This window comes from Nicotiana tabacum, chromosome 19, assembly GCF_000715075.1.
Source record: "Nicotiana tabacum cultivar K326 chromosome 19, ASM71507v2, whole genome shotgun sequence".
NCBI classification, from domain to species: Eukaryota; Viridiplantae; Streptophyta; class Magnoliopsida; order Solanales; family Solanaceae; genus Nicotiana; species Nicotiana tabacum.
In genome coordinates this window covers 78,204,313-78,231,258 of record NC_134098.1, presented here as the reverse complement: position 1 = coordinate 78,231,258, position 26,946 = coordinate 78,204,313, and the positions used below count along the sequence as shown (strand labels likewise).

General features: G+C 38.4%; 1 protein-coding gene across 1 annotated transcript; it reads right to left on the bottom strand.

Annotated features, from left to right (window-relative positions):
- Nucleotides 1-275: 275 nt before the first annotated feature.
- Nucleotides 276-914, bottom strand: LOC107770744 (histone H2B-like). The gene has a single exon (XM_016590077.2). The coding sequence runs from the start codon at nucleotides 835-837 to the stop codon at nucleotides 394-396; it is 444 nt and encodes a 147-aa protein (XP_016445563.2). The 5' UTR covers nucleotides 838-914; the 3' UTR covers nucleotides 276-393.
- Between the last annotated feature and the right edge of the window lie 26,032 nt (nucleotides 915-26,946).

Genomic DNA, 26,946 nt, shown 5'->3' with positions numbered 1-26,946 from the left:
ACTTAAATTGTTATTGTCATAAAGTAGAACACCTCACTCAGAGGTAAATGAACTGGTAAGTTAAGAAAGAGTGTATCACCAATTTGAAATACCAAGTAAATCATAATATTACCTTATCCAAATTAAATCACCATACACTGAAACACTATCTTACAAAAGTTCATTTACCAAATTCATGCTCAGGTAACGAATTCTAACTGAAGAAACAGAAAACATTAAAGTCCGCGAATGTATTTTAAACAAAACAAAAAACAGAACATATCTAGAATATAGAATTTCATAAGATAAAACCATTCATTCATTTGCATTACTTCATCAGTCAAGGACAAATACAAATCAGAAACACCAAAAACTAAGAACCTTTACATTCACCGAAAATCCCAAAATGAAAACCTAAGAGCTAGTAAACTTAGTAACAGCCTTAGTCCCTTCAGACACAGCGTGCTTAGCTAACTCCCTAGGCAGCACGAGTCTCACGGCAGTCTGAATTTTTCTTGAAGTAATTGTTGGCTTCTTATTATACCTAGCTAATCTAGAAGATTCTTGAGCAAGCTTCTCAAAAATATCATTAATAAAACTGTTCATGATCCCCATTGCCTTACTAGAAATACCAATATCTGGGTGCACTTGCTTCAGCACTTTGAAGATGTAAATCTTGTAGGTTTCAACGCTCTTTTTTGCCCTCTTTTTCTTCTTGTCAGCTCCTGCTGCTCCGGCTTCCTTTGGGAGCTTCTTGCCCGCTTTTAGTTTCTTCTCTGCTGGGGTTTTCTCTGCCTTTTTCTCCTCTGTTGCTACTGGTTTTTTCTCAGCTGGCTTCTTCTCTGCCTTTGGTGCCATTGTATATAGCTTTCACAGAAAAATGAATAGAGGATTGAGTAAAGAGAAAGTGTGAGTGATGAATGGGTACAGGGGGGAGTAAGTTTTATATATAAGGTTTTGATTCTGTTGTGTGATTGGTTGATTTCGACTAACGAGGATCGAGAATGTGAGCCGTTGATAAAGTGGAGAATGGACGTTCAATATTGGCTGTTGTGATTAGTTAGGTTCCACGTGCTCTTTTCGGATTCGTTGGGTACAGTTTTTGTAGATCGTAGATATCAGCCGCTGATGAAAGGACGCATTGATAGTTGATTTTAAGGGGTAGCGGCACGTGAAACTTTTTGAATGGGGAAGTTTGAATTTCAGTTTTCGATGTGGGCGGGAAACCTTTTTTTTTTTTTTGGTAAGAAAAAAATTAAAATTATTTTGGTAAGAAACCAATTTTGGGTGGACTTAAAATTAATTAGAATTAAGTAAGTACTAGAAATTTCGCGATAAGGAATAAATTAAACCATGGTTAAATCTAAGTGATTTTTTCTTAAGCGTTTGCTCCCATTCAATCCGGAATCGAATTGATTATAAAAATATGAGTTTAACTAATCGATTTATTGGTGAACAAGAAAAAAAAATCAAAATAAGTGAATAATTGACCTTGAAATAACAACAATTAATTACTTGGTAATAAGCTCGCAGCCTTGCAAGAATCAGGTGGTCCTCCCTAATTACTACAATGGAAGATCAGTTGAGAAAATAAAGCAGAAGACTCCAACCTAAGCATAGTAACTTGCAGAAGAAATGGTCATGTAAAAAAAACAATCTCACAACAACATTGTATGCACTCCATAAGAAAATGGCACCTACCGTGGCTAATGAACGAAAAGTAAAATCAACAGTGATATTCAAGGTCATATGAGTTGTATGGAATTCCAATATGCGTGGGCACTAAGATAAGTTAAGTATGCACGCAAAAAAGGGGCAGAAGGACCAGGAAAAGTAATTGCTTACGTTTGAAGAAAACTGAGATGGAACAAAAAGAATTATTCGATTAATGATCCAGGGTTAGTAACGTTATGGACGCACTTAATAGTTTGGAGTTTTATACATACAGCATATATAACCATAGAAGATTCTGGTATACGTTAAAAGAAAGAATTGAGCCCAGGTCATAGACGAAGGATTGAATTGTTAAAGGATTGCATCATGAATATTTCTTAGTGCCCATGAAAGGCTAAACAGAATAACTAATACCATGAACCGCATATCGGGAGACAACTTAAGCCTACATAAAGGCCGATCAGAAGAAGGAGGAAACTAAAGAGTTAAATCGACGAAGTAAATCAAGAATCCGATTATTGGACCTAGAAGTTATAGGAATCATGATTGAGAACATAACAGAATCACTCTTAATATCAGATGTGCAAGAGAGATAGTACAACAACCACATTCTATAACGGCTCTACGATAAAGCCAGTTAGGAAAATACTAGACTCATAAGAATTCAGTATGGAGCTCCCACCGAATTGTGTATGCACCAGAGGTGCAAGTATTATAATAGAGCTTCAGCTTGTGGAGGTAAATTATACCTATGTAGAAAGGAGGTCATGAAAGAGATAGAAGATACGATGCAAAACTTTAAGATAGTAAGGTAAAGGTGAACAATGTGTGAAATACTCAAGTGTAGAAGGATGTGAGTGGTCCATACTTTAGGCAAAAGACTAGAAGCGTTGGGATTCAGTACCCAAGAATGATAGCAGCGTCGTCAGTGGCATATCTTCCAGCCTATGGTTTCTAGGTACTGGAGGTCTATTTAAGAGAATAAAGAAGAGTTAGAGATGAGGTGATGTCTCGCTTGATATTCCAGAATAAAACAAGGAAGTCTATGGTGCAAAGAAGTTGAAGGAAGGCTGCGAGTAGTATAAATGGATATGTATGGGTTGCAAGCTAAAAGTATGGAAGAGCGACAATGTTGTAGGAAGACAGGAGTAAGGATAAGAAAAGGCGAGTGAGAAGGTGACGAGAATAGATAAGTCCTCGAGATTAAACCCATGAAAACATGAAGAGCTGATGGTTTCTCTAAGTTATAGAAAGCTCAGTATAGCCTAAATAAACTCAAAGGAATCTAAGACTAGTAGCATTTAGAAGAGATGGAATGTTGCCCTGAGAGTACAATAAGGGTGTAATTGTGATGGATAAAGGATGACGTTTGGGCCTTTGATTGAGTAATGATCTGACGAAGAAAAGAAATGGATCTCATGAATTGGACAGGATTAAAATACCCACGCAAGGCGAATCACATTGGGATGCTGTAAGATACGGTTATGAAAGCATGGTATCGCCCATATGGATCAGTCTAATTATTTCAGATGTTCCTCAATGAAACGTGAACCCTAGCGGAAGTGTTACATAAAAGGTTAAGTTATCAGGAGTAGATTATAGATCAATATTGGGGTGAATCAACAATGGATGGATAAAAGTTATAAAGTTTGAGATGAGATTAGGCCGTCATTCTTAAGATGAATAGTAATATGGAAGCAATAAAGGACATAGATTTATACATATTGGATAAGCAATGAAAGCAACCTGGAATTTGGTAGCAGACCTCAGTAACGAGAAATCGAGGTAAGAGTTATGGTATAGTATGACCTACTAAGATGCAGTACAGTCATACAGATGGATAACCGGGTCTATAAAATAAGATATAGCAATATTCTTAAGTTCGACAAAATACCGAGGGAATAACTTCAGTAATGGCTATAAATCGGAGGAAAAAGAAAAGAAGAGACGCATAAGTGCACTTACAAGGTCAGAGTTGTACTGGCTGCATGATAGAAGATAGCAACAGATATGAGACAGGAAGGATTCCGACCATAAGTCGTGGTGTGAGAAAGAGGCCTAAAGGGGGGAATGCCCTGGCCTTTGGATTTATTCACAGAACACTTGCCTAGATAGAAAGGAGAGTAATAAAGTATTCGGAAGACATAGGCTATGAAAATGATAAGTACACCAGTCAACATTCGGGGATGAATGTTCCAAAGGGAGGAATGATGTTACACCCCATGTTTTCGTACGTGAAAGTACGCCATAAATAAATTGATGAAAGCTCGGAAATAAGATGTTACATCTCGTATTTTTGTGTACGATAAAGTTTCGTCGCAAGTTAATCGACGTAAGTTCGAGAATGAGATTATTTTAAGATTATAAGCATTCTATGCTATTTCAAACAAGTAATGAGTAAATTTGTGAAGGTGAGAAGATAAGCAAATCAAAGAAAATGAATTTCACCGAAGTTTGACATTTTGGGATAAAATACGACCCGAGCTAAAATACTCGGTATTTATAGACTAGTACCATACAAGGTACCACATGGCCAGGATAGTAAGGTGTATAAGGTGTGTTAAAAGTGAGTAGTATTTTAAATAAATTGAGATAATTCTTAATTATGTGGGTAATTGGTTAATTATTGGAAAATGGGACATTACCTAGTTAATTAATAATTAAGTGGTGGAGTAATTGGAGTTTTAGATAAAGACTAAACTCAAAAACGTGGCAGCAAGCCACTCTTAATCAAATGACTCTTAGTCATTGATTGATTAGGTGGCAAACAAATACAAAATGCCTTACTCTTAGTCATTGTTGATTAATCATTCTAACATCTTCAAATACAAAAAACACCTTGCAACCAGGCGTTGGAAATTCCTTCTAGGTTTTCAACAAAATCTCTTAATTACAACATATTTCATCTCTAACATCTTCAAGTCTAAGACTTTCAACATAACACTTAAGACCTTCACTACAACACAAACAGACGTGAACCTTTGCACCTTAGCCAACATGATTTCTTATTAATTTTCGACAAATTCCTACAAAAAGCACTACAACCAGACATGATTTCTTCACTTCTAACGCTACAATGTGATTTCTTCAACCAATAAGATTTCTTAGCACAGTAGCAACATGGGATTTTGTGATTCTAAGGGAGTACGGTACATGGTGCAACCTTTTCCAAGAATATCATACGGATTTTTACCTACTCCAGGTATGTTAAGGTTATCCCTTCTTTCTTTTTGGCATGACCCAAATGATACTGAAAGAAACGAGCAAACGCACAGTTTCCATAAACGACTCTATTCATAGAAATATTAGGGGTGTCTATATTCTTGATTCCCCATGTGAATTATTATTATATCTTCTGTTCATGGGTCTCATAAAAATATGTATTTGATAAAATTTATCTGACATGCATATTATTTTTATGACATTCCGAGAAAATCTTATTAACGTATTTCTTAAGGCATATTATTTTTATGACATTCTGAGAAAATATTATTAACGCATTTCATGCATTTATACATATACATTGACCCAGGACCAGATGGCGTTATATATGCGTATATATGTATATTATATGTATACGGGATATGAAAAAAGGTTATGGCGTTATATACACACCACCACCTGATCAGCTGGTATACGTTGATGATTTGCCCACAGTGGCCGAAATGATATGATGGGATGCCCTCAGAGGCTTGATGATGTTATGAACACGTATACCTATGTATGGTATGACATTTATACGCATATGCATGATATTATAAAAATGAAATGATTCACAGAGCTATGCAGACGTACATGTCGAGTCTTTTACTCCATGTTTCTCTCATGTCTATTATTTACTAATTTTCATTCCTTACATACTCGGTACATTATTTGTACTGACGTCCCTTTTGCTTGGGGACGTTGCGTTTCATGCCCGCAAGTTTCGATAGACAGGGCGAGAGTCCTCCAAGTAGGCGATCAGCTCAGCAGAAGATATTGGTGCACTCCATTTTCTCCGGAGTTGCTTGTTTGGTCAGTATGATTTAGATGTGTATGGTTTGGTATGGTGGGGCTCTGTCCCAACCTTTATGACAAATATGTACTCTTAGAGGCTTGTAGACATATATCGTGTACGTAAAAGATTGTACGGCCTTGTCGGCCTATGTTTTAAGTTTATAAATAATCATGTTGGCCTATTAGGCCCGTATGTCATGTGTATATGATAAAGTAATAAGAAAGATACGTTATGTTGGTACTCGGTTGAGTAAGTTACCGGGTTCCGGTCTCGCCCTCAGGTTCGAGGCGTGACAAACATCGTCGGCCCTCTACCATCGGCTCCAGGTAAAGCTCAGTTTATTTTATTTATGACTGATTATTTTTCGAAGTGGGTTTAAGCACATGCTTTCGAGAAAGTCAGAGAAAAAGAAGTCATAGACTTCATTTGGAACCACATTATATGTCGATTCGGGATGCCTGCCGAGATTGTGTGCGACAATAGGAAATAATTCATCGTCAGCAAAGTGACTAAATTTCTCGAGGATCACAAGATTAAAAGGATTCTATCAACGCCATATCATCCCAGTGGGAACGGACAAGCCGAATCGACCAACAAAACCATTATTCAAAATCTTAAAAAGAGATTGACCGACGCTAAGGGAAAATGGAGAGAGAGATTGCCCGAGGTTCTTTGGGCGTACCGCACGACGTCGGAAATCTAGCACGAGGGCAACACCGTTCTCTTTGGTCTATGGTGTCGAAGCTCTTATCCCGGTCGAGGTCGGGGAACCTAGCCTCAGGTTTCGATATGCAACAGAAGAATCAAATAACGAGGCCATGAATACGAGCTTAGAGTTATTGGATGAAAGGCGCGAGGCCGCCTTCGTTCGATTGGCCGTACAAAAATAGCGTATCAAAAGGTACTACAACAGAAGAACCAATCTTCGACACTTTAAAATTAGGGACTTGGTGCTAAGAAAAGTCATCCTCAACACTCGAAACCCAAACGAAGGAAAACTGGGTCTGAATTGGGAAGGGCCATATCAGGTCCTCGATATCATCGAAAAGAGATCCTACAAGCTCAGCACGATGAACGACGAACAATTACCAAACAATTGGAGCGTATCACTCCTAAAGCAATACTACTGCTAAGGTACGACCTTCCCCATTTGCATTTATATTTTAAGTAACAAATTACAGGTGTTCGATCGTGGATGGCGATGGATTCTTCAACACAGAATCTTTAGGTCTGAAAGCACGCGTTGCACTCTTTTTCCCTTAGACTGGTTTTTGTTCCAAATGGGTTTTTTTCGGTGAAGTTTTTAACGAGGCAACCATTGTTCGTGCTAACGTAGAACAATTCAATAGTATCCGAGGCTTCTCTATAATCAACCTCGAATACTAGGGGATATCACCCCTGAATGACAACTTTGTTGTAAGAAAATCACTTCGTGACAGTAGGGTCTCGATAGGTAAATTTTGTAAGGGCCAAACGGTCGAGTGAACCATGCCCATATAGGTTGTTCAAGCCCTGATGTCAAACATGTACGTGTGTATCTATTAAGAGAAGTAATTTTTCCTTGCCAAATATCTCATGCCTTAAAAATTTTGTTTACTTTACAATTTCATACTTTTGATCTATTTTGTAAACAGGCTTAAGGGCCGACCACAGCTGAAATTTGAACAACTAACTCCACACTCGGGGACTGCCGTCCAAAAAATAGACGAGATAAATAGAAGAGATCGAATTATTAAAACCTCGAGATTATAAAACCTTAAAAAGGCAAACCTCGATTTTTATAGGCCACGGCCGCCCCACTCGGGGACTGATAATTCGGTCAAGCTCGAAGTAAAACGGGAGAATAAGCCCAAGGGATAAATCCTGAATTAAAAGGCTACGGGAAAATTAGCACGGCTCAGAGACATCCGAATTCCATAACAAAACAGTCCTTCAAACTTTTTCACGACCGGTTCTAAAAGGCTACCCTCGGCGGAATCCTAATACTTAAGATATTTTCGAGAAAAAACGTCAATAAATATAGAACTCCGATAACGCCCTAACCCAGAAAGTCAATTAAAGCAAGAATTTGTTCGAACTCTCGAACACAACTTCATTATTTCATGCTAAGGCATTACAACCTTTGCGAACATGAATTCTTGAAAGCCAAAAGGGGTAGAAAGCCTTATATATGTTAAAACGACCGTTCTACAAAGGCCAGATCGGCCAAATACGAAAGCCTAAGGGCTATTCTCACTTCTAGTTCGAAATATCACTCTTACTCGGCTACTAACTCAAGTTCGAATAAACTCCCACTCGGGAACTGTTCTTCGAGCCTAAGGGCCACATGATTTCGAATTCGAGATAACATTCTCACTCGAACATCAAACTCAAAGATTACCTTATTCCGAGTCCAGATAAATGATCTCACTCGGCTCTGATTTATCGAAAACTACCTCAGGTTAAGTTCGGATGTCCGATCTGGGACCGATGAATACAACCATATAACTTTGCGCTAAAATGCTTTGACATTTGCATAAAATAACTAAAAGACAATGGATTCGGGAACCATGGAAAGAAAAAAGTTTTCATATATCAAAGTTTTTCTTACAAGGGCGGCATGGCCCGATCAAAAAGTTCTTAACAAAGGCCGATCGACCTCAAAGCAAAAACGAAAATTACTAGGCCTAAGCAGCACAGTCATTATCAGAGGAAGTTTATTCACCCTCGGAGTCTTCTCCACCAGATCCACTCGCATTCTCAGAACCCTCGTAAAGAAATGCTAACTTCCGAGCCTTTGCTTCCTCAGCCTTGGCGATCTCAAGTTCGGTAGATATGTCAAAGCTTTGCTCAACGACCCCTTCGAGAGCCTCCCATCGGGCCTGCCACTTCGAATGATCCACCATGCCCCTGACTTGCCCGAGAGTGGCTTCGGCGTCGACTCTATATTGGGCCGTAGTAGCCTGGGCCTTAGAATTGGCAATGGCCGCTTCATATCTGGTAACCTCGAGCTCTTTGACTAAATTGTCTAAATTAGACTCGAGCTCCTCGACCTTCTTCGCCTGAACCGAGGCATTCTCTTTTACATATCGAAGCTGTAACTTGGCCGAATCCAGCTCTGCTTGAGCGGTTTCCTTCTGTGCGGCCAAAATGTCCATGCATCCCTTGAACTCTTCAGCCTCGGTTAACACTTCATCTATTTGCTTTTGGAAGTCCTTGATCTGTTCAAACCTTTGTCGGACATGCAGAAATGGATCGTTAATCGTTATCTCCAACTTAACCTCATTATCATGAAGAACTCAGAATACCTGCTCAGCCATCTCGGCACGCTTTTCTCGAGCCTCCACCAAGTCTACCTGAAGCTTCTCACTAAGAAGCTTGTAAGCATCATATTTCTCTGTGAGTCCCCGGACCTCGCCCCTGCGTTCCTCTCAGATTCGGAGAAAGGCCTTGTGGTGCGACACCGAAGCCTACGAGAAAGGAAGAAAATGTTAGAGATATCTGCAATTCAAATTCATAAAAAGATAACGACCCTTAAACTTACCCGATTCAGAGCATCTTGGGCCTCGTTGAACAAACACGCAACGTCCGCTGCATCCATTTTTGCTTGGTCCTCTTCAGTGACCAAGCATCGAAGATAGCTTGCCACCCCTACGAGGGCAGAGAAAACTTGAGTATCTTCCGGGATCGAGATGAAAAGAGGCCGCTTACGATCAGGGTCAATGCTGGGGGCCGGGAATTGGTTGGTCAGTGTATAACTCGAGGACGCCTCATTCGAGTTCTTCCTCGGTACGCCCAAATCACCCAAATCGGTGACATCTTCCACGTTAGTGAAATAGCCACGGAAAAGGTCTTCCTCTCTGTGGGCCCCCTCTCCGTGACAAGTCTCCGCAGCCCGAGCATCACGTATCATCAAATCCGGAACTGGAGGGAATGAGCAGGAGTCCCCGATCACTATTGCCCCAAGTGGGTCTTTAGAGGCATCATCTTCATTATGGGGGCCTCGAGCTCAGTTCTTGCACCTGCCTCGATCACCTCCTTGGTAGCCTCCCAGCCTCGAAGTAAGGCATCTTTGACTCTTTCTGGCTCGGGCTCATCGGATCGGGGCAAAGCTGATTCGGCTTCCGCCAGTCCAATAGTTCTTTAAAGCTCGGTGACAGCTCGCACACGAGTAATCAATTCATAGTGTTCTTCTTCTTCTTCTTCTTCTTCTTCTTCTTCTTCTTCTTCTTCTTCTTCTTCTTCTTCTTCTTCTTCTTCTTCTTCTTCGTCTTTGGTCCCATCCATTATTCGTTGGGCGGACTACAGAGATACGTGGATGACATTCCCCTTAGGCTTACGGGGTCTCTTGACCGGGTTTTTCTTTTTCGAGCCCGAAGGACTCATAGCCTCTTTTCTCCTCTTCGCTTTGCTCTACTTCGGTGCAGATAGGGGGAGAAATGCCTCTCCTTCAGCAGATGGGGGCCTCATTGGGGCCTCATGGGCGCATCCTTCCCGAGACCTGCAAAATGACAAATATAAGTAAGCACAATAACAAAACCTGAATAGAAACCTTTCTAAAGAAAGAAGATTGCCATGGTTACGGGCTTCTCATTTGGCCCTTTGATAACTCTATCTAGGCACGCTCGGAGTAAGATTTTTGCGATACTAACCCCTCGACCCACTGCCTCAGGTCGGGGATCACTTCCGGCACAACAGCCATAACTACAATATAAAAAACTTAGAAAAGAGTAAGGCAAGAAGCAAAACGGCGAAATGAATATTCAAAGGCAAAACTGTACTTACGTTTCATGTTCCACTTTTCGGGGAACGACGTGTCTTCGGCAGGGATTAGATCCGAAGTCTTTATTCGAACAAATCTGCCCATCCAACCTCGGTCTCGGGTCTCATCTATGCTCAAGAACGGGGGTTTGGTGGCTCAGCGGTTAAGCTTGATCATGCCACCATGATAAAGTCAGGGACCGTAAAGGCGCATGAGGTGATCGATGGTAAAAGGATGTCCCTCGATCTTGCTTACAAAGAATCAAAAAAGGATTACGATCCTCTAGAACGACGGATGGATTTGGCCTAGGGTGACATCGTACTTCTTGAAAAAGGCGACGATGATGGGATCTAAGGGAGCTATCGTGAAGGGGTAAGTATAGACACTTAGATACCCCTCCACGTGAGTTGTGATGGATTCCTCGGGGGCAGGAATTACTATATCCTTTCCTACCCAGTTGCACTCCTCTTTCACCTTCTCGAGGAGACCTTCCGTAATCGTACACACGTACCTCGACATCGGCTTACATCGACTCGAAATCGGGGGTATGTTCTCCACCTTGAAATTAATAACAGTAGCATACTTCGTTGGAACAAAGTCCTCAAGGGGACATTCCGCTGCGGTCGCGGCGCCAACGGACTTTGATTAAGAAACGGTTTCCTTATGAGGGATAGTTTTAGAAGTCTTAGCCATTTTTGTGAACAAGGAAGAACATAGGTTAGGATATTTGGTGTTTTAAAAGAGGTTAGCAATAAAATTATAAGATTTGCAGAACGAGGAACTTGAGGAATGCAAGGAGCTTTGAAGATTAGAGTAGAAGAGATTGAGAGTAAAATTTGAATGAATGGAAAAAAGTCCTATCTATGGGTTCCACGACGACGGTTCAAAGTTGCTAGTGGCCGACCGACAACTGACGTGCAATAAATGCATGGGAAACTGAATTGATGGGACGTTTCGGTCACCCATGTCGCTTACGTCACGATGCTTACGACATGATAAATCGAGGGTAGATTCGAAGATTCATTCGTTTCTTGTCATTGCACTCCATAAAACGAGGGGACTATGTGTATACGGTTAGAATTGGGATTGTTTAATTTCATACGACTAACCAAAATCGGGACGGAAGATCAAGGTCCGACCTCAATTATATCGGAACATGGTACGGAGATGGATTGGTAAGCTCGTGGATCAATGGCCGATCAGGATCGAGGTCAATTCGAGACCGAAGCAGAGATTGAGCAAGATCAAAGGACGCCTGCTACGCCGAATAACATAAAGCCGAGATATCCGTGATCGGGCGAGGATCGTGGTGGGAATCTCGGCACATATCAAGTTAGGATTGAATATTTAGCCTATCATGGGATTTACTTCTGTAATTAGAACTATACCATAAATAGGATTCCTCTGCTTTATAAAGAGGGTCTTAATCCTTTTGTAACCATCATACATTCATGCATAACAAAGCAATGTATCATATTTTCTCTTGCAAGCTCTGTTGTTAAAGTCCATACTTTTTAATAGCATATTTAGCTGGTTCGAGGGCGGTCTAGCTCGAGGGCCGTGGTTGTTCATCACATTGGTTAGCTTTATTTACAATTAATCCCTTGCATTAATTCTGACATTTATCAGTTAGTGCCAAGTGAAATCACATATCCTTAAAACCATTTATAAGTTTAATTATTGTCCGATTTTAAGGCAAAACAGATATGTTGAAAGTAGGGGTGGCAAAAACATGCCCAACCAGCCCAACCCGTCAGAGTTTATATGGGTTGGGTTGTTATTAGAATAGCTGATGGGTCAAAATTGGTTCAACCCAAACTGACCCATGAGAGTATTGGGCTAAAATGAGTCCAAACGAGTGTAACCCAACGGGTTCAAAATTAACCCAACCCAACGGGTCAATACCTGTTATGACTTCTTCTTTCTTTGCACTTTTCCCTGCAATTGAGATGGGGCAGTAAACTATTCCATCTTTACAAATCAGCAAAAATAATTATCATGTGGATCCCATTCAATATTTAAATGTTTGTATCCATCCTTTTATATTATTATTTCCTTCGATTCCAATGAAATGATCAATGCACCTCCATGTCAACGTGAATTTATATATCAATGCTTTTATTTTTTTAAAATAAAATTTATATATTTACATATTATATAGGAAGTATTCCACCTACTAACTGTCTAAATTATGATAGTACTAACTTTTTTAGATGGCAGTAGTATGAATAAAATTTAAAACTTTCATATCAAAATCCAAATTTAAAGAATAGAATAATTTTTAAGAATAAAATAGTACGTGATCAATATAATAGCAGTATAAATTGTATGAGATACAAAAATTTGTCTTACATTTTAGAAATCACCTACGTACTAGTTACGATATACACAGAGCTTGTTGCTATGTGTTTCCGTATTCATTGTAATTTTGCGTCAAAAAATGCATGTTTAATTTTGTAATGGTGATCAGCATAGCTGAAAGCATATAAATGAGGGGATAGTTGGGTCAAGTTAGGCGGGTTAGGTCATGACCCGTAGTTATACACAACTTGGCCCAACTCATTTTGACCCGAACAAACTGTGGGCATGTTGGAGTCTTGACCCATTTATGAACTTGACCCTTTTTGACCCGCTAAATTTAACCCAACCCTCCCATTTGACACCCTAGATGATGACCTTGATATAAGCAACACTAATCTTTTGGATTGGAATGGCCGACTATCATTCGCTGAACTAGTAAAAGATGAGCTCCATGTCTTGGTATTAGAGGATTACAGGAAGCTCAAATGGACTGAAAAGATCATCAAGGTGACATTCTTGAAACCGGATAATAAGGAGTTAATGGCATTTATTACTTCTGCTGATAAGTCTCTATTATTCTTTCTGAGGCAGGACGAGAAATCTTTCTCCAAGTATGACATCAGTATGCAGGAGTTAATAACTCGTCCACTATCAAGCTGGCATCAACTATGGTGAAGAGGTCGCAGTTAATGTCGCACGTTTAATGTTCTTCAGGAGATGTGTCTAGGAGGGGTGGGGGTTTCAGAAGGAAACTACTATTTTGAGATCTTTGCTTAAGAGTTAAAAGATAATCTCGCAGTAATCTAGAGGCCCTGAGGCTTGAAAGCTAGACTCATTAAAAGAAATTTTATGACTCTTACTAAGAGCACACATGTAGGACATAAACTAGAAGATTTAACAGAGGGTAAACTCAAAACAAGAGACTGCAAAGCTTGTCGAACTGTAGGATAAGATGCATAAGCCAGACGAGCATGCCAAACGCTAAGTGATGCAGAATGAGCAGCGGGTGAGGATGGTTTCGATACATGAAGAAAATATAGTTCTCCACTACGCGACCCCGTGTGCAGAGTGTCCCTCGTTGCCAAGTCCTTTATCAAAAAATGGTTAGGACAAAATTCAATTGAAACTTGGTTAGACACTTAGACTTAGTAAAAGAACTAATAGATAACAGATTTTGAGTAGCATTAGGCACGCCTAAGATGTCATCAAGCATGAACTTCTTATCAAAAACAAGAATGGAACTTTTACCTATATGGGAAATAGGGAGTTTGGAACCATTACCTAGAGTTACTTCATCGGGATCTTGGTACTCAGAGTGAATACCAAGTTATCAAGCTCAGATGTAAGGTGATGCGTGGTGTCACTATACATTGACCAATTTTGTGTGGGTGGAGTTGGGGTGGTAGCTAGATTGGAGGTAGTTCGTCCAGAAACCTTGTTACTATTGTTGTTGGTCTTGGGCGATGGGCACACATGAGCAATATGACCTTTACCTTCGCAATTATGACAAATAATCCCTGACATATCTGAAACTTGTGATTGTACATTAGAACTTATTCGTTGTGTGAAATTCTGAAGATTGCGATTTAGAGGAAATTGAGAGAACCCCTGATTTGAGGAGCGTCCATGGCCTCGACCCCCACGACCTCTACCACGACCACGAGTAGTAGGGATCAAGCTCTGAGTAAATTGTGCTGTGGGTGAACCCCTGATTTGAGGAGCGTCCATGGTCTCGACCCCCACGACCTCTACCACGACCACGAGTAGTAGGGATCAAGCTCTGAGTAAATTGTGCTGTGGGTGAACCCCTGATTTGAGGAGCGTCCATGGTCTCGACCCCCACGACCTCTACCACGACCACGAGTAGTAGGGAGGGATCAAGCTCTGAGTAAATTGTGCTGTGGATGAACCCTTGATTTGACGAGCGTCCATGGTCTCGACCCCCACGTCCCCTACCACGACCGCGTGTAGTAGGGATCAAGCTCTGAGTAAATTGTGCTGTGGGTGCAATAACATTAATAGATTCATCTCTTTTCAACTGTCGTTCTTCATTCAACAAGGGCCCATATAAAGCATCAAAACTGATGTCCTGTTGACGCGATTCAAGTGACCTAGTGAAAGGGCGATAGGCAGGGCCTAGTCCAGCAAGAACAAATTCCACCAGATCATCATTAGTAACTGGATGCTTTAATGCAGCCAACTTATCCGCGATTCCCTTTGCCTTCTGCATGTAAGATTCAATACTTGCAGTGTCGCGTCGTAGAGTGCAATTACGTCTTGAGTTCACGAATCTGTGGCTTCGATCCCGAAGCATATGCAACAACAAGTTGTCCCAAGCTATACGAGCAGTCTCTGTTCCGATCAATTGGGGCAAGATACTCTCAGAAATGGAGGCAACAATCCAACTTAAAACAAGTTGGTATTCACGGGTTTGGTTGATTATTGACCAAAAATTGTGGTGGAACTGGTTCACTACCATCAATATGGTGGTTTAGACCATATCCGCATACCATAGGCATAAACTGCGTCTTCCAGCGCAAAAAGTTTGATGACGTGAGCTTAACCGGTAAGTGATGTGCAAGGTTTGGAGAAGAGAAGTAATTTTGCAGCGAATGATTTCCTGAAGATGTTGTTGCAACACTTGAAGTTGAGGAAGAGAGAGTTTCATCCCCCATCGTTGTTTTTTTTTGTTTAAAGGAGAAAGAGAGGAAAAATTGTGGGTTGTTTTAACCTCTTTTGGCTTCTGATATCATGTAAAAGCTCTTTTTCTCTATCTATTAGAACGTTTGGTTACATCAGAATATACATACAAGGAAAATCTTGGAGAGCAAGTCTCCTAAGTCTACAAGGAAACTCTTGGAGATCAAGTCTCCTAATTCTACAGGAATATCAATTCTATACATGGAATCCTTAGCAATATGAGTTACCCTTTACAGAGTGATTCATCACGTAAACCTGTCATGTTTCTGGTGACTCCTTTAAAATAAACAGGGTAAAGATTTACATGTGGTTGATAAAATACTACTGCTTTGCTTGCTTCCTCTGTTTTATCATATGTACACCAAGATTATAAACTTCAATGTTATCATATGGACACCAAGATTATAGTGACCAAACACTTAATTAGAACTGTGACTTAGCCACAGGCTTAACCATTTGATTAATTACCTGGCATATTTTCTACTGACTGTCTGGAAGCTGGTGCAAATTGTCCCTGTATTAAATTGTTCAAAAGCCTGGTATTAAAATTCATGGTGCACTTCTATAATTACGAAGTTGCACAAAACTTTCCAAGCAGTTTAACACAACTCCTCTTATAAATAGTGATATATGTATTTTCACTTTGATTTGTTAATTCTTAAAGTTAATTGTGAAGTTGCAAACAAAACTTAACAGGCAGACACAATTACTCTTATAATAGTAATATGGATTTTCACTTTAATTTGTTAACTCTTAAGGTTAATTGTTTAGTATGTACCAATTCGTACTCTCCACATTCATGGGCAAAACACAATTACAATTACCATTGCTACAGCTTCGACTTACGGCATCAGGTAACAAAATACTACCGTACAAGTTAAAGCTTCAATCCTACAAAGGTACACCAATTTACAGCACCTCAAGATGAGCAGCTTCAACACATAATTGTTGAACTCTGCACAAGCAATCAAATAGCAGAAAAGATAGTACATAATTACGTACTATAATTTATTGCAATCCCAATAAAATTCATAATCTAAATTCTAAAGTGGACAAACTTCAAACACCAGTAATCCTTCTTTCTCAATACATCAAAATTTCAGGCAGTTAAGCCAGTTCGAACCACTACGTATTACAATATGATACCATAATCTTCAATTGGACAAAAAAAACCTAAATTTTGAGGTTCTCAAGCGACAGCAATTGGCTGTTGTTTCGAAGGCTCAACGTGTTTATTGGAATCTCCGAGGAAATCTTCCATATTATAAATAACAGTGATGTACAGGGAACAGCTAGGGCATCGAGCGATCTCTTCGCCTAGCTTCAGATCTTCCTTTGTGATTTGGAACAGGTCGCCGCACGGACAAGGATATGTGAAAGCTTGGAGCTCGTCGTTCCACTCCATGTCCTCAATCTCCACGTCGTCGTACGACATCCTCGCTGGTTTTTCTTCGTTTTTCACAGAGATTAGGGTTTTCTTGTTCGGGAATTTGGTAAAGATTATAACGTCCGGTCGTCGAAGTTGATGGGTTTTTAAGGATGAGGAAAATTGCATCTGACGTCCTTTTAATAACTTAGAAAAAATGTAAATGACCCTGAACATTAGTAAATTGCCACTTCAGCATGTTCAGGGACTTGCGGCGGTGGGAAATAACAAACCATCATATACACGTGAAAACCAAATTTTATTTATATCTACTCCCTTCATTTGAAATTACTTTTAGAGGTAAACTTATTATTAATAAATGTTTAGACCTCAAAATATAATATTATTATTATTTTTTAAATAGAGTCTTTAAAATTCCTTAAGTGCCCAAGTAAATATGTTAAAACTTTATTTGTATTCATCAGCTTTAATATCATTTACTTGAGATTAATGTTTTAATGCATAAAACCAACAGTAGATCATCATGTAATATTTATCAACAACATTAATTGATATTTCCTCCGGTCCACAATAAGTGACCAATTTATCTTTTTATTTTGGTCCAAAATAAGTGTATATTTATATAATCAAAAAAAAAATTAATTTATTTTTTCAAAATTACCCTTATATACGTATCCTTAAAAAGTCTTTTACCCCTCACATTAACTATGCTGCAATATTTAAATTAAGGGTAGTTTAGTCACACTAACTATTTTTGTCTAGAATTTTATATTTCTATAATGGGTGTGTCCAAGTCAAATTGGTCATTTATTGTGGACAGAGAGAGTATGAGGCTAATTGTGAGGAAGAAGATTAAGGTGTAACTTTGGATTAGGGTAAATTGCTCTTATTTTTTTACATTTTCTTTTTTGAGAAACAATAATAACTAAGGTTCAATTCCTAATATCATTGTAATGTCACACCTCCTTTATCCCGAGGGGATAAGGGATAGGGGATAGGGAGTTTTTCCAATTAAATTGACATTATTCAAAGATGGGATTATTTATTTTATTCAGAGTCGCCACTTGGAATAATTTATGGTGTCCCAAGTCACCGATTTATTTTAGAATCCCAAATCGAGGAAAATTGACTCTTATTTATGATCTGCGAACACAGAAGACCAGGTAAGGAATTATGTGAACCCGAGAGAAGGTGTGAGGCATTCCCGAGTTTCGTGATTTTAGCAAGGTCGCTCAACTATTAATAATTGGTCTAGTTATCTGATTTAATAAATGTTTTAAACCTATATGTGTATTTTATTCCTTTTATCGCTTTTATTACATTACTGCATTTTAAACTTTTATGGAATTAATATGAGACGAGTTACATTGTCGTACACTCGTTGTTTATACACATCACAAATCGCGTCACGTGAAACGCACTCGCAATCTATGACGTGTTTAATTTTATTTATTATTGTTTGAAGTTGTAGTCGAGTCACGTGAAACGCACACTCGAATTGGGGATTACGTATCGTGACCATGCCACGGGAACCGTACCTATAGTCACGATGATTTATTAATCGTGCCTGAAGCAAGCTACGAATGTATAATTAATTTATTTTTTCAAAAAGTTTGAGATTATTGTGAAGGTCATAGGTTATGGAAATTATTGTAGAAAAATGCAAGATTTGGCTTTTATGAATTACTAACAAAATCAATTGTATTGCTAAACGATTAGAGATATCTACGACTAAACAAATTACTAACATTCTATCTTGAAATCATTCAACGTTTTAGGCCTATTAGTAGAAATTACGTTTGGCCCATTTCTTTTACAAGACAATAACAACCAAAGCTCAATTATGGTGATAAGCTTCAGCCAAAGCTAACAATCCTTTTAACTCTTAATTTTCAACTTTACAAATTAGTTTAAACTCAAATAAAGGGCAATTCAGTGAGATGAAAAATACCCTCTTACTTTTGTTAATCAACGATATTTGCTCAATTAATAATAGATTGTCTTGTTCACTCAAAACAATTAACCTCAACATAATTACTAAGACAAGATGCATCCATCCAATAATCAAACAATTGACATATTCATAGAAAACATGCCAAATAAAACCTCACATACATATAAAATTAAAAGGAACTAATAGATGGGGGAAGAATTTGGACCTTTATTGATGTATATTTTTTGTCATGTACAGTGAAATAAGATCTCTAAAATAGCAAACCGAAGTGAATGAGCTATTGACCAGAACCTCGAACCGAAAAACTCGAACACTTCCTCACTTTGGCAATGATTTCGGAATTGATTTTGCACTTATTTTGAATCTGTATTCTGGGTATTTTGGAGTGAGTTTACAGCAGGTTTTGTTAAGTTTTTTTTTTTTTTGAAAAGGAGCTGATTTTCGTCACTGTTTTCAACTGGTTTTGGGTGAGGTTTTCGGAGCTAAAATGAGGTGTTTCAAAGGTGCTTTTAATGGTGCTTTTTGGAGGTGGTTCAGCTGGATTTCGTGACTGTTTCTGAAGCTATTTTCGCAGTTGTTTTGGGTGAGATTTTGGGGCTGATTTAGAGCTGAAATTTGGGTGGTGTTTTACAGCTGTGTTTGCTGCGTTTTCCAGCTGATTTCAGCAACTTTTAGCTCGTGTTTGGGGGCTGGTTTAGGTGATGAATTGCTGAATTTTTCGAAAGAAAGCCGAAGAAAGAATGACACGAGTAGAAATTCCCTTATGCTAGAAGAAGAAAAATAAATTTCTCTCAATTCCCTCCTCCCTCTTTTTTTTCTCCTTCTCCCTCTTTCTTTTTTCCTCACATTTCTCTTCTATTTTTTTTTCGAAATTTTCAGATTTTTTAAAAATTATTTTTTAATTAAAAAGAATTTCCACTTCCCATTTTTCTTATTTTTTTTAAAAAAATAATTCCCCACTTTCTTTTACTTTTATTTTTTAATTTCTCGCTTTTTAAAATTTTAATATATTTAAAATCCCACTTTTTTACTTTTCTTTTTTTATTTTCTACTTATTTTACTTTCTTTTTTTAAATTTTCACTTACTTTTATTTTTATTAAAAAAAATCAGATACCCTTACTTTTATTTTTTAATTCCAACTTTATTTTACTTTTCATTTTTTAAAATTTCCACATTCTTTTACTTTTATTTTTTTTAATTTTTTACTTTTTTTTATTAAACAATTTCTACCTACTTTTACTTTTACTTTTTAATTTTACATTTCTCCTTTTACTATTTTTTTAATTCCCATCCGCAATTTTAAAAAAAAAATTTAATTTTTATTTATTTTTGGTTTTTTAAATTCATTTTATTTAAAAATAAAGAAAATAAAAATAAAACTAAAAATAATACTAATATTAATAATTAACCTTTTAAATTATTATTAATTTTTACCCTATATAAAAAAATATAATAAAGCTAAAAATATATATATTAAATTTCTGAATATATTTACATAGTAGAAGGTGATAAAAATTCAAATATAGTCAAATATTAGGTGCTCATAGCTGCCCCTCTTTGCTTGAAAACATGAAGAGTTTTTAGGCAAAGACTAGGTGAGCCATGTGACTAATGTTTGACCAAACCATTATTCAAAAGGAAAAGAAATAAAAGATAGGGTGCAACCGAGTCCTGGTTTTGGACAGCCTACATATCCCGGGTTATAGGGGAATCAGGTCGCGTGTAGTTCAAGGAGAATGGTGTAATGATGAGTTGAGGAGTCGAGTGAGGTTCCGTCGAGGCTCCGGTCCGCGGGCCTGCTATTATATAAAAATAAAACTAAACAAGTCTATCAGTTATGAGTTACAAGATTCTTATCTATGAGTCTTCAGAAACTTGATCTTGAGTCTTGACTGGTTCTTCATGCAGACTCTGATCTAAACCTTGCTGCTCGCTAGCTGTAGGTTCTAGTTCATTTTTCCTATAGCTTCTACTAATCAAAACGGGACTCCAATGCTCGTGGCTTCAGTCATGTCTTGAGCATTCCACATCTTTTTAATTGCTTTTGCATTTTGGATTCACTTAATTTTTTTTTTCTTTTATTCTGAATTGAGACTTCTTCTTTTGGTCATTTCGAACCATGTACCTCGAGGTAAAACCTATTCAGACACCAAAACAAACAAACGATTGAAATTTTTCTGCCCCAGTTTGCACTAGGAAAATTTCGTGAGTTATTGTAACAAAATTCTAAACTACTTTTTTATTGAAAACAATAAAAGATCGAGAGTGGTGTACCCTGAAAAAGTCATGTTTTTTTTTGGATGGTGTTCTATTATTGTCAATAGGATGTCTCAGCTAAGGATTGGTGTACCTTATGTTGGGAAAATGTGGCCAAGGAATGGGATACCCTATATTTGCAAAGATATCAGGGATTGGTGTACCCTGCATTTAAGATCAAATCAACTAGGGAGTGAATACCCTATGTTGAAAAGGAGACTAGGGAGTGGAGACCATATGTTTAAAATAAAATCAACTAGGGAGTGGAGACCCTATGTTGGAAAAGCAGATTAGGAGTGGAGACCATATGTCTAAAACATCAACTAGGGAGTGGAGGACCTATGTTGGAAAAGCGACTAGGGAGTGAAGACCCTATGTCTAAAAATATCATCTAGGGAGTGAAGACCCTATGTTGGAAAAAAGACTAGGGAGTGGAGACCCTATGTCTAAAATATCATCAACTAGGGAGTGGAGACCCTATGTTGGAAAAGAGACTAAGGAGTGGAGACCCTATGTCTAAAATAAAATCAACTAGGGAGTGGAGACCCTATGTTGGGAAAAAACCTAGGGAGTAGAGACCCTATGTCTGAAATAAAATCAACTAGGGAGTGAAGACCCTATGTTGCAAAAGGCAACTAGGGAGTGGAGACCCTATGTCTAAAATAAAATCAACTAGGGAGTGGAGACCCTATGTTGGAAAAGTGACTAGGGAGTGGAGACCCTATGTCTAAAATAAAATCAACTAGGGAGTGGAGACCCTATGTTGGAAAAGTGACTGAGGAGTGGAGGCCCTATGATGGAAAAGTGACTAGGGAGTGGAGACCCTATGTTGGAAAAGTAGACTAGGGAGTGGAGACCCTATGTCTAAAATAAAATATCAACTAGGAAGTGGAGACCCTATGTTGGAAAATGAGACTAGGTAGTGGAGACCCTATGTCTAAAATAAAATCAACTAGGGAGTGAAGACCCTATGTTGGAAAAGAGACTAGGGAGTGGAGACCCTATGTCTAAAATAAAATCAACTAAGGAGTGGAGACCCTATGTTAGAAAAGAGACAAGGGAGTGGAGACCCTATGTCTAAAATAACATCAACTAGGGAGTGGAGACCCTATGTTGGAAACGAGACTAGGGATTGGAGAACCTATGTCTAAAATAACATCAACTAGGGAATGGAAACCCTATGTTGAAAAAGAGACTAGGGAGTGGGGACCCTATATCTAAAATAACATCAACTAGGGAGTGGAGACCCTATGTTGGAAAAGAGACTAGGGAGTGGAGACCCTATGTCTAAAATAACATCAACTAGGGAGTGGAGACCCTATGTTGGAAAAGAGACTAGGGAGTGGAGACCCTATGTCCAAAAATCATCAACTAGGGAGTGGAGACCCTATGTCTAAAAATCATCAACTAGGGAGTGGAGACCCTATGTTGAAAAAGCGACTAGGGAGTGGAGACCCTATGTCTAAATATATCAACTAGGGAGTGGAGACCCTATGTTGGAAAAGGAGACTAAGGAGTGAATACCCTATATCTAAAATAACATCAATTGGGGAGTGGAAACCCTATATTGGAAAAGAGACTAGGGAGTGGATACCCTATGTTTAAAATAATATCAACTAGGGAGTGGAGACCCTATGTTGGAAAATAGACTAGGGAATAGAGACCCTATGTCTAAAATAACATCAACTAGGGAGTGGAGACCCTATGTTGGAAAAGAGACTAGGGAGTGGAGACCCTATGTCCAAAAATCATCAACTAGGGAGTGGGGACCCTATGTTGGAAAAGCGACTAGGTAGTGGAGACTCTATGTCTATAATAATCATCAACTAGGGAGTGGAGACCCTATGTTGGAAAATCAAACTAGGGAGTGGAGACCTTATGTCTAATAACATCAACTAGGGAGTGGAGACCCTATGTTGGAAAAATGGCTAGGGAGTGGAGACCCTATGTCTAAAATATCAACTAGGGAGTGAAGACCCTATGTTGGAAAAGCGACTAGGGAGTGGAGACCCTATATTGGAAACATCAACTAGGGAGTGGAGACCCTATATTGGGAAATAAACTAGGGAGTAGAGACCCTATGTCTAAAATAACATCAACTAGGGAGTGGAGACCCTATGTTGGAAAAGAGACTAGGGAGTGGAGACCCTATGTCCAAAAATCATCAACTAGGGAGTGGGGACCCTATGTTGGAAAAGTGACTAGGGATCGGAGACCCTATACTACCATGATTTTGAATTATTTTTTTATTTAAGAGAATGAGTAGAATCCGGGAAAGAATTTGGAGAAGACTTCCCTTTTTAGAGTGGTTGTTGCTGTAGAACTATTTTAGTCTCCGCGCGGTTTCTTTTTGGTTGCACCTGCTTCTTGCAAGGTTGCTTTGTATTGCACCTGTTTCATGTGGTTCAAACAAAGAACAATTTGTCAGTTTGAAACGGTGGTTGGTTTTGCGGCCTTGAGTGTTTCAGTCACTTAATCTTGACCGACTTATTTGATGGTACTTTCAATTGCAACTGGTTGTTCCCTGAACACCGATTTCATTTCTATCCTTGAGAACCCTTGGCTTTTCCAAAACTTTACCATGACGGTTAGTCGCGTGGAACTTAACCTTTTTCAGCTTCATTTTGCCTTTGTAGGCTTTTCACTTCTTTCCTCTAAATTTAACTTCAGAGCATTGGGAAACCTTTGGCTTTTCAAACTTTGCCAAGACGGTTAGCCACGTGGGACTTAATTTTTTCAACTTCATTTTGCCTTTGTAGGCACTTCAATTTTATTTCCTCCTTCTAAGATTTTTTGATTTTGGAGCATAGGCTGCCATGGCCAGTCAAGGTTGACTTGATGCCCCTGCCAAGGCTGTGGGTGTCTTTTTTTGCATATTATCTTGTATCAAACGAGAGCCCTATAAATCAGTCTTACCATCCTTTCTTTGTCTTAATTTCGGAATAGAGTTAGACCGAAAGGGATTCAAAGAAAAACAAACAGTAGAATAGAGAATGAATTTAGGCAAGAAGTGTCCCTTTCGGGGAAAGGAAAGAAGGACTCATCTAGAGTACATGCAGACTTCAATGAACATGACATACCATTTGGACTGGATGACTGATCTGTGTAAACTGTCCGACTCTCAGAAATTCATCACAACTTTTGCCTTGAAATCGAGAAACCTTGCCTAGGACTGTGTCAATGCCAATGGCTGTGAAGATCCTCTTTTCGATCAGTGGCGCCTTTTGCGGGTTTTCACCAACTGACCTCTCTCATTTTTCTTCTCACCATTGCCTTATAGTGCTCTTTGCGAGTTTTCACTAACAAGACTCTTATTCTAATTTCTTTACTTCCCATCGCCTTACGGTGCCCGTGAGGATTTTAACCAACAAGACTCTCTCATTTCATTTCTCTCATTTTGGTTGCATCAGATCCTGTGACTGTATTCTCCAATTCTTGAACATTCTTATTGATTGATTGGACGGACTTTGAAAAAGGTTTGGGTGAAAAGGATTTGGACTGACTTACAACTTTGGAACCCTTCGGGCGAAATCATCACCGAACCATTATAATTTTTGCCCTAGTTTCAACTTTTGGGGAATGTGAATTTTTATTTTGGTGTAACTGAACCCCAGAGAGAGACTGCCTACATATCCTTTCGAAATCAAGTCAAACGTAGTTCAAGAAATTTTGTTTCTAATTTTCTTTTTTTGTTTTGGTTTCTTCTCTTTCTTTTTCCTTTCCCTTTTTCTCATTTTTCATTTCATTTTCTTTTTCTCTTTTTTTTTTTTTTGCAATAAAGCTTTGAGGTTCCAAAGAGGGTAATCAAAGAAAAGGTAACCGACTCAAAGGGTTTGCAAGGGGTTTATAGTGTTTGGGTATCAAGAATGAAAGCCTTCGTCATCCCAATCAGAGAGCATTAAAGTTGCGTAAAAGGGTCAAACATAATACCTTTTGACCGCGTCTGCATTGACAGTTATCTCGGGGTCATTTCCTTCGATTCTTCCTAGGTACAATGCTCCCTTTTGCAGTACTCTCGTTACAATGTATGGACCTTTCCAATTTGGAGCTAATTTTTCTTTAGCTTCTTCATGAGGTGGTAGGATACGTCTTAGAATGAGTTGTCCTTTTTCAAATTTCTTGGGCCGCACTTTCTTGTTGTAGACACGAGCCATTCTTTGTTGGTACAACTGCCCGTGGCAAACTGCGACCAATCATTTTTCATCAATCAGTGTCAATTGTTCAAATCAGTTCTTGACCCAATCTTTATCCTCAATCTCGGCTTCAACAATGATCCGAAGAGAGGGAATCTCTTTGTTCCAATTTTCTATTTATTTTCTTATAAGCCTTGTCTTCAAAACATTCTGTTTCTTGATTCATTATTTCGAGGTCTGACAACGTTTTAGGATCTGGGCATGAAGTCTGCAAGCATGGCATGTTATTAAAATCTGCATTATAAAACTGAAAAGAGAATAAGAAAAAGTGACAAAACTAAGAAAAGAGACATTGTTGGACAATGAAATATTAATTTCATTTGATTTTTTTTTTTGAATTTTAAAGATAGAAGGGTTTACATCGGAAAGTAAGACAACAAAATAAAACATCCGGATCACACCCTGAGATAATCCGGACACAGAAAGGATAGCAAGACTGGCTACCGAAACTCCCGTCTCATAGGGAACTTTCAGGCTTGGCGACAGTTTTTCGGCTTTTCTTCTGTCTCGGCAATGGTTGCAATGACCTTCAGTGCCGGATCAAATTCCTCATCTCTCAAATTTCTGTTAATCAAACCCACTGAACCACTCTGAACGGCGTGTGATGTGTCCTTAAAGACAACATGACTCAAGATTCAGCCCGTTTTTAACCATTTTCGACCATCTCCCCAATTTTGATAGCCTCGGCGAATGGTCTACCCATAACAGACATCATGTTGTGGAAGTAGTCTGCCTCTTGGGGCTGTAGGAAAACCGTACCCATTTATGCTTCATCCATTTGAGGCTTTATCCTTGCGGCTTGCTCGCGCCATTTGACAACATATTCACAAAAATATTCTGCGGTTTTCTGGACTCATAGTTCTCTTTTTGGATTTTTCACTCTTGCTTTCTTTTTTATCTTTGTTTTTTTCCCCACTCTTTTCTTTTCTTTTTTCTCACTTAGTTTATTTAATGGCTATGATCGAATCCGATGGGGAATGCCTACGTATCATGACGCCGCATGAATCAGATCTTGCGTAGTTCGAGAAGATCGGGAATAGACTGATCCATTTTTTTAATAAATATATATATATATATATATTTATATATATATATATATATATATATATATATATATATATATATATATATATATATATATATTGTTTTTTTTGAGTTTTTTCTTTTTATGAAATTTTGATTTTTTTTTAAAGGAAGGAATTCTAAATAAGGAAGAAACTATTTAGGATTTTGATTTGAATTTTTTTTTCTTTTTTTTATCAAATGAAAGACTTCGAAAAAGAAGGAAAATATTTTTGGATTTTATAAGGAAAGAATTCTAAAGATGGAATTAAGGAAAGGGAAAAATATTTTTGAATTCCTTTTTTGAAAATTGGGATCGGAACCGATGAGGTTTGCCTACGTATCTCACATCCGCTGAGAATCAGACCCGCGTAGTTCGGTCAGGTTTGACGGAACAGGAGAATCATGACTTTTGAAAATATTTGCTTATTTTTTTATTTTTTTTTCAAACTTTCGGCAGAGTTTTTGAATTTTTCAAATATTTACCTTTCACTCTTATTTTTTTTTTCCCAATTTTTTTTTTGATTTTCTTTCCCTATTCTAGAAACCGGTCAACATGCAAGCCGAAATAAATATATGCACAAGTAGCACGTAAAAATGCATCAGGATGGTCTTTTATATTGGGTACACCTGTCCTAGACGGACCCAACCCCTGTGTTGAGTCCCCAAAGTCAAATGCACGTGATGCAAACAAACGTTCC

Bases quoted from the DNA above. Each gene is read 5' to 3' on its own strand.
- LOC107770744 (XM_016590077.2), bottom strand. From the start codon at position 837: ATGGCACCAAAGGCAGAGAAGAAGCCAGCTGAGAAAAAACCAGTAGCA.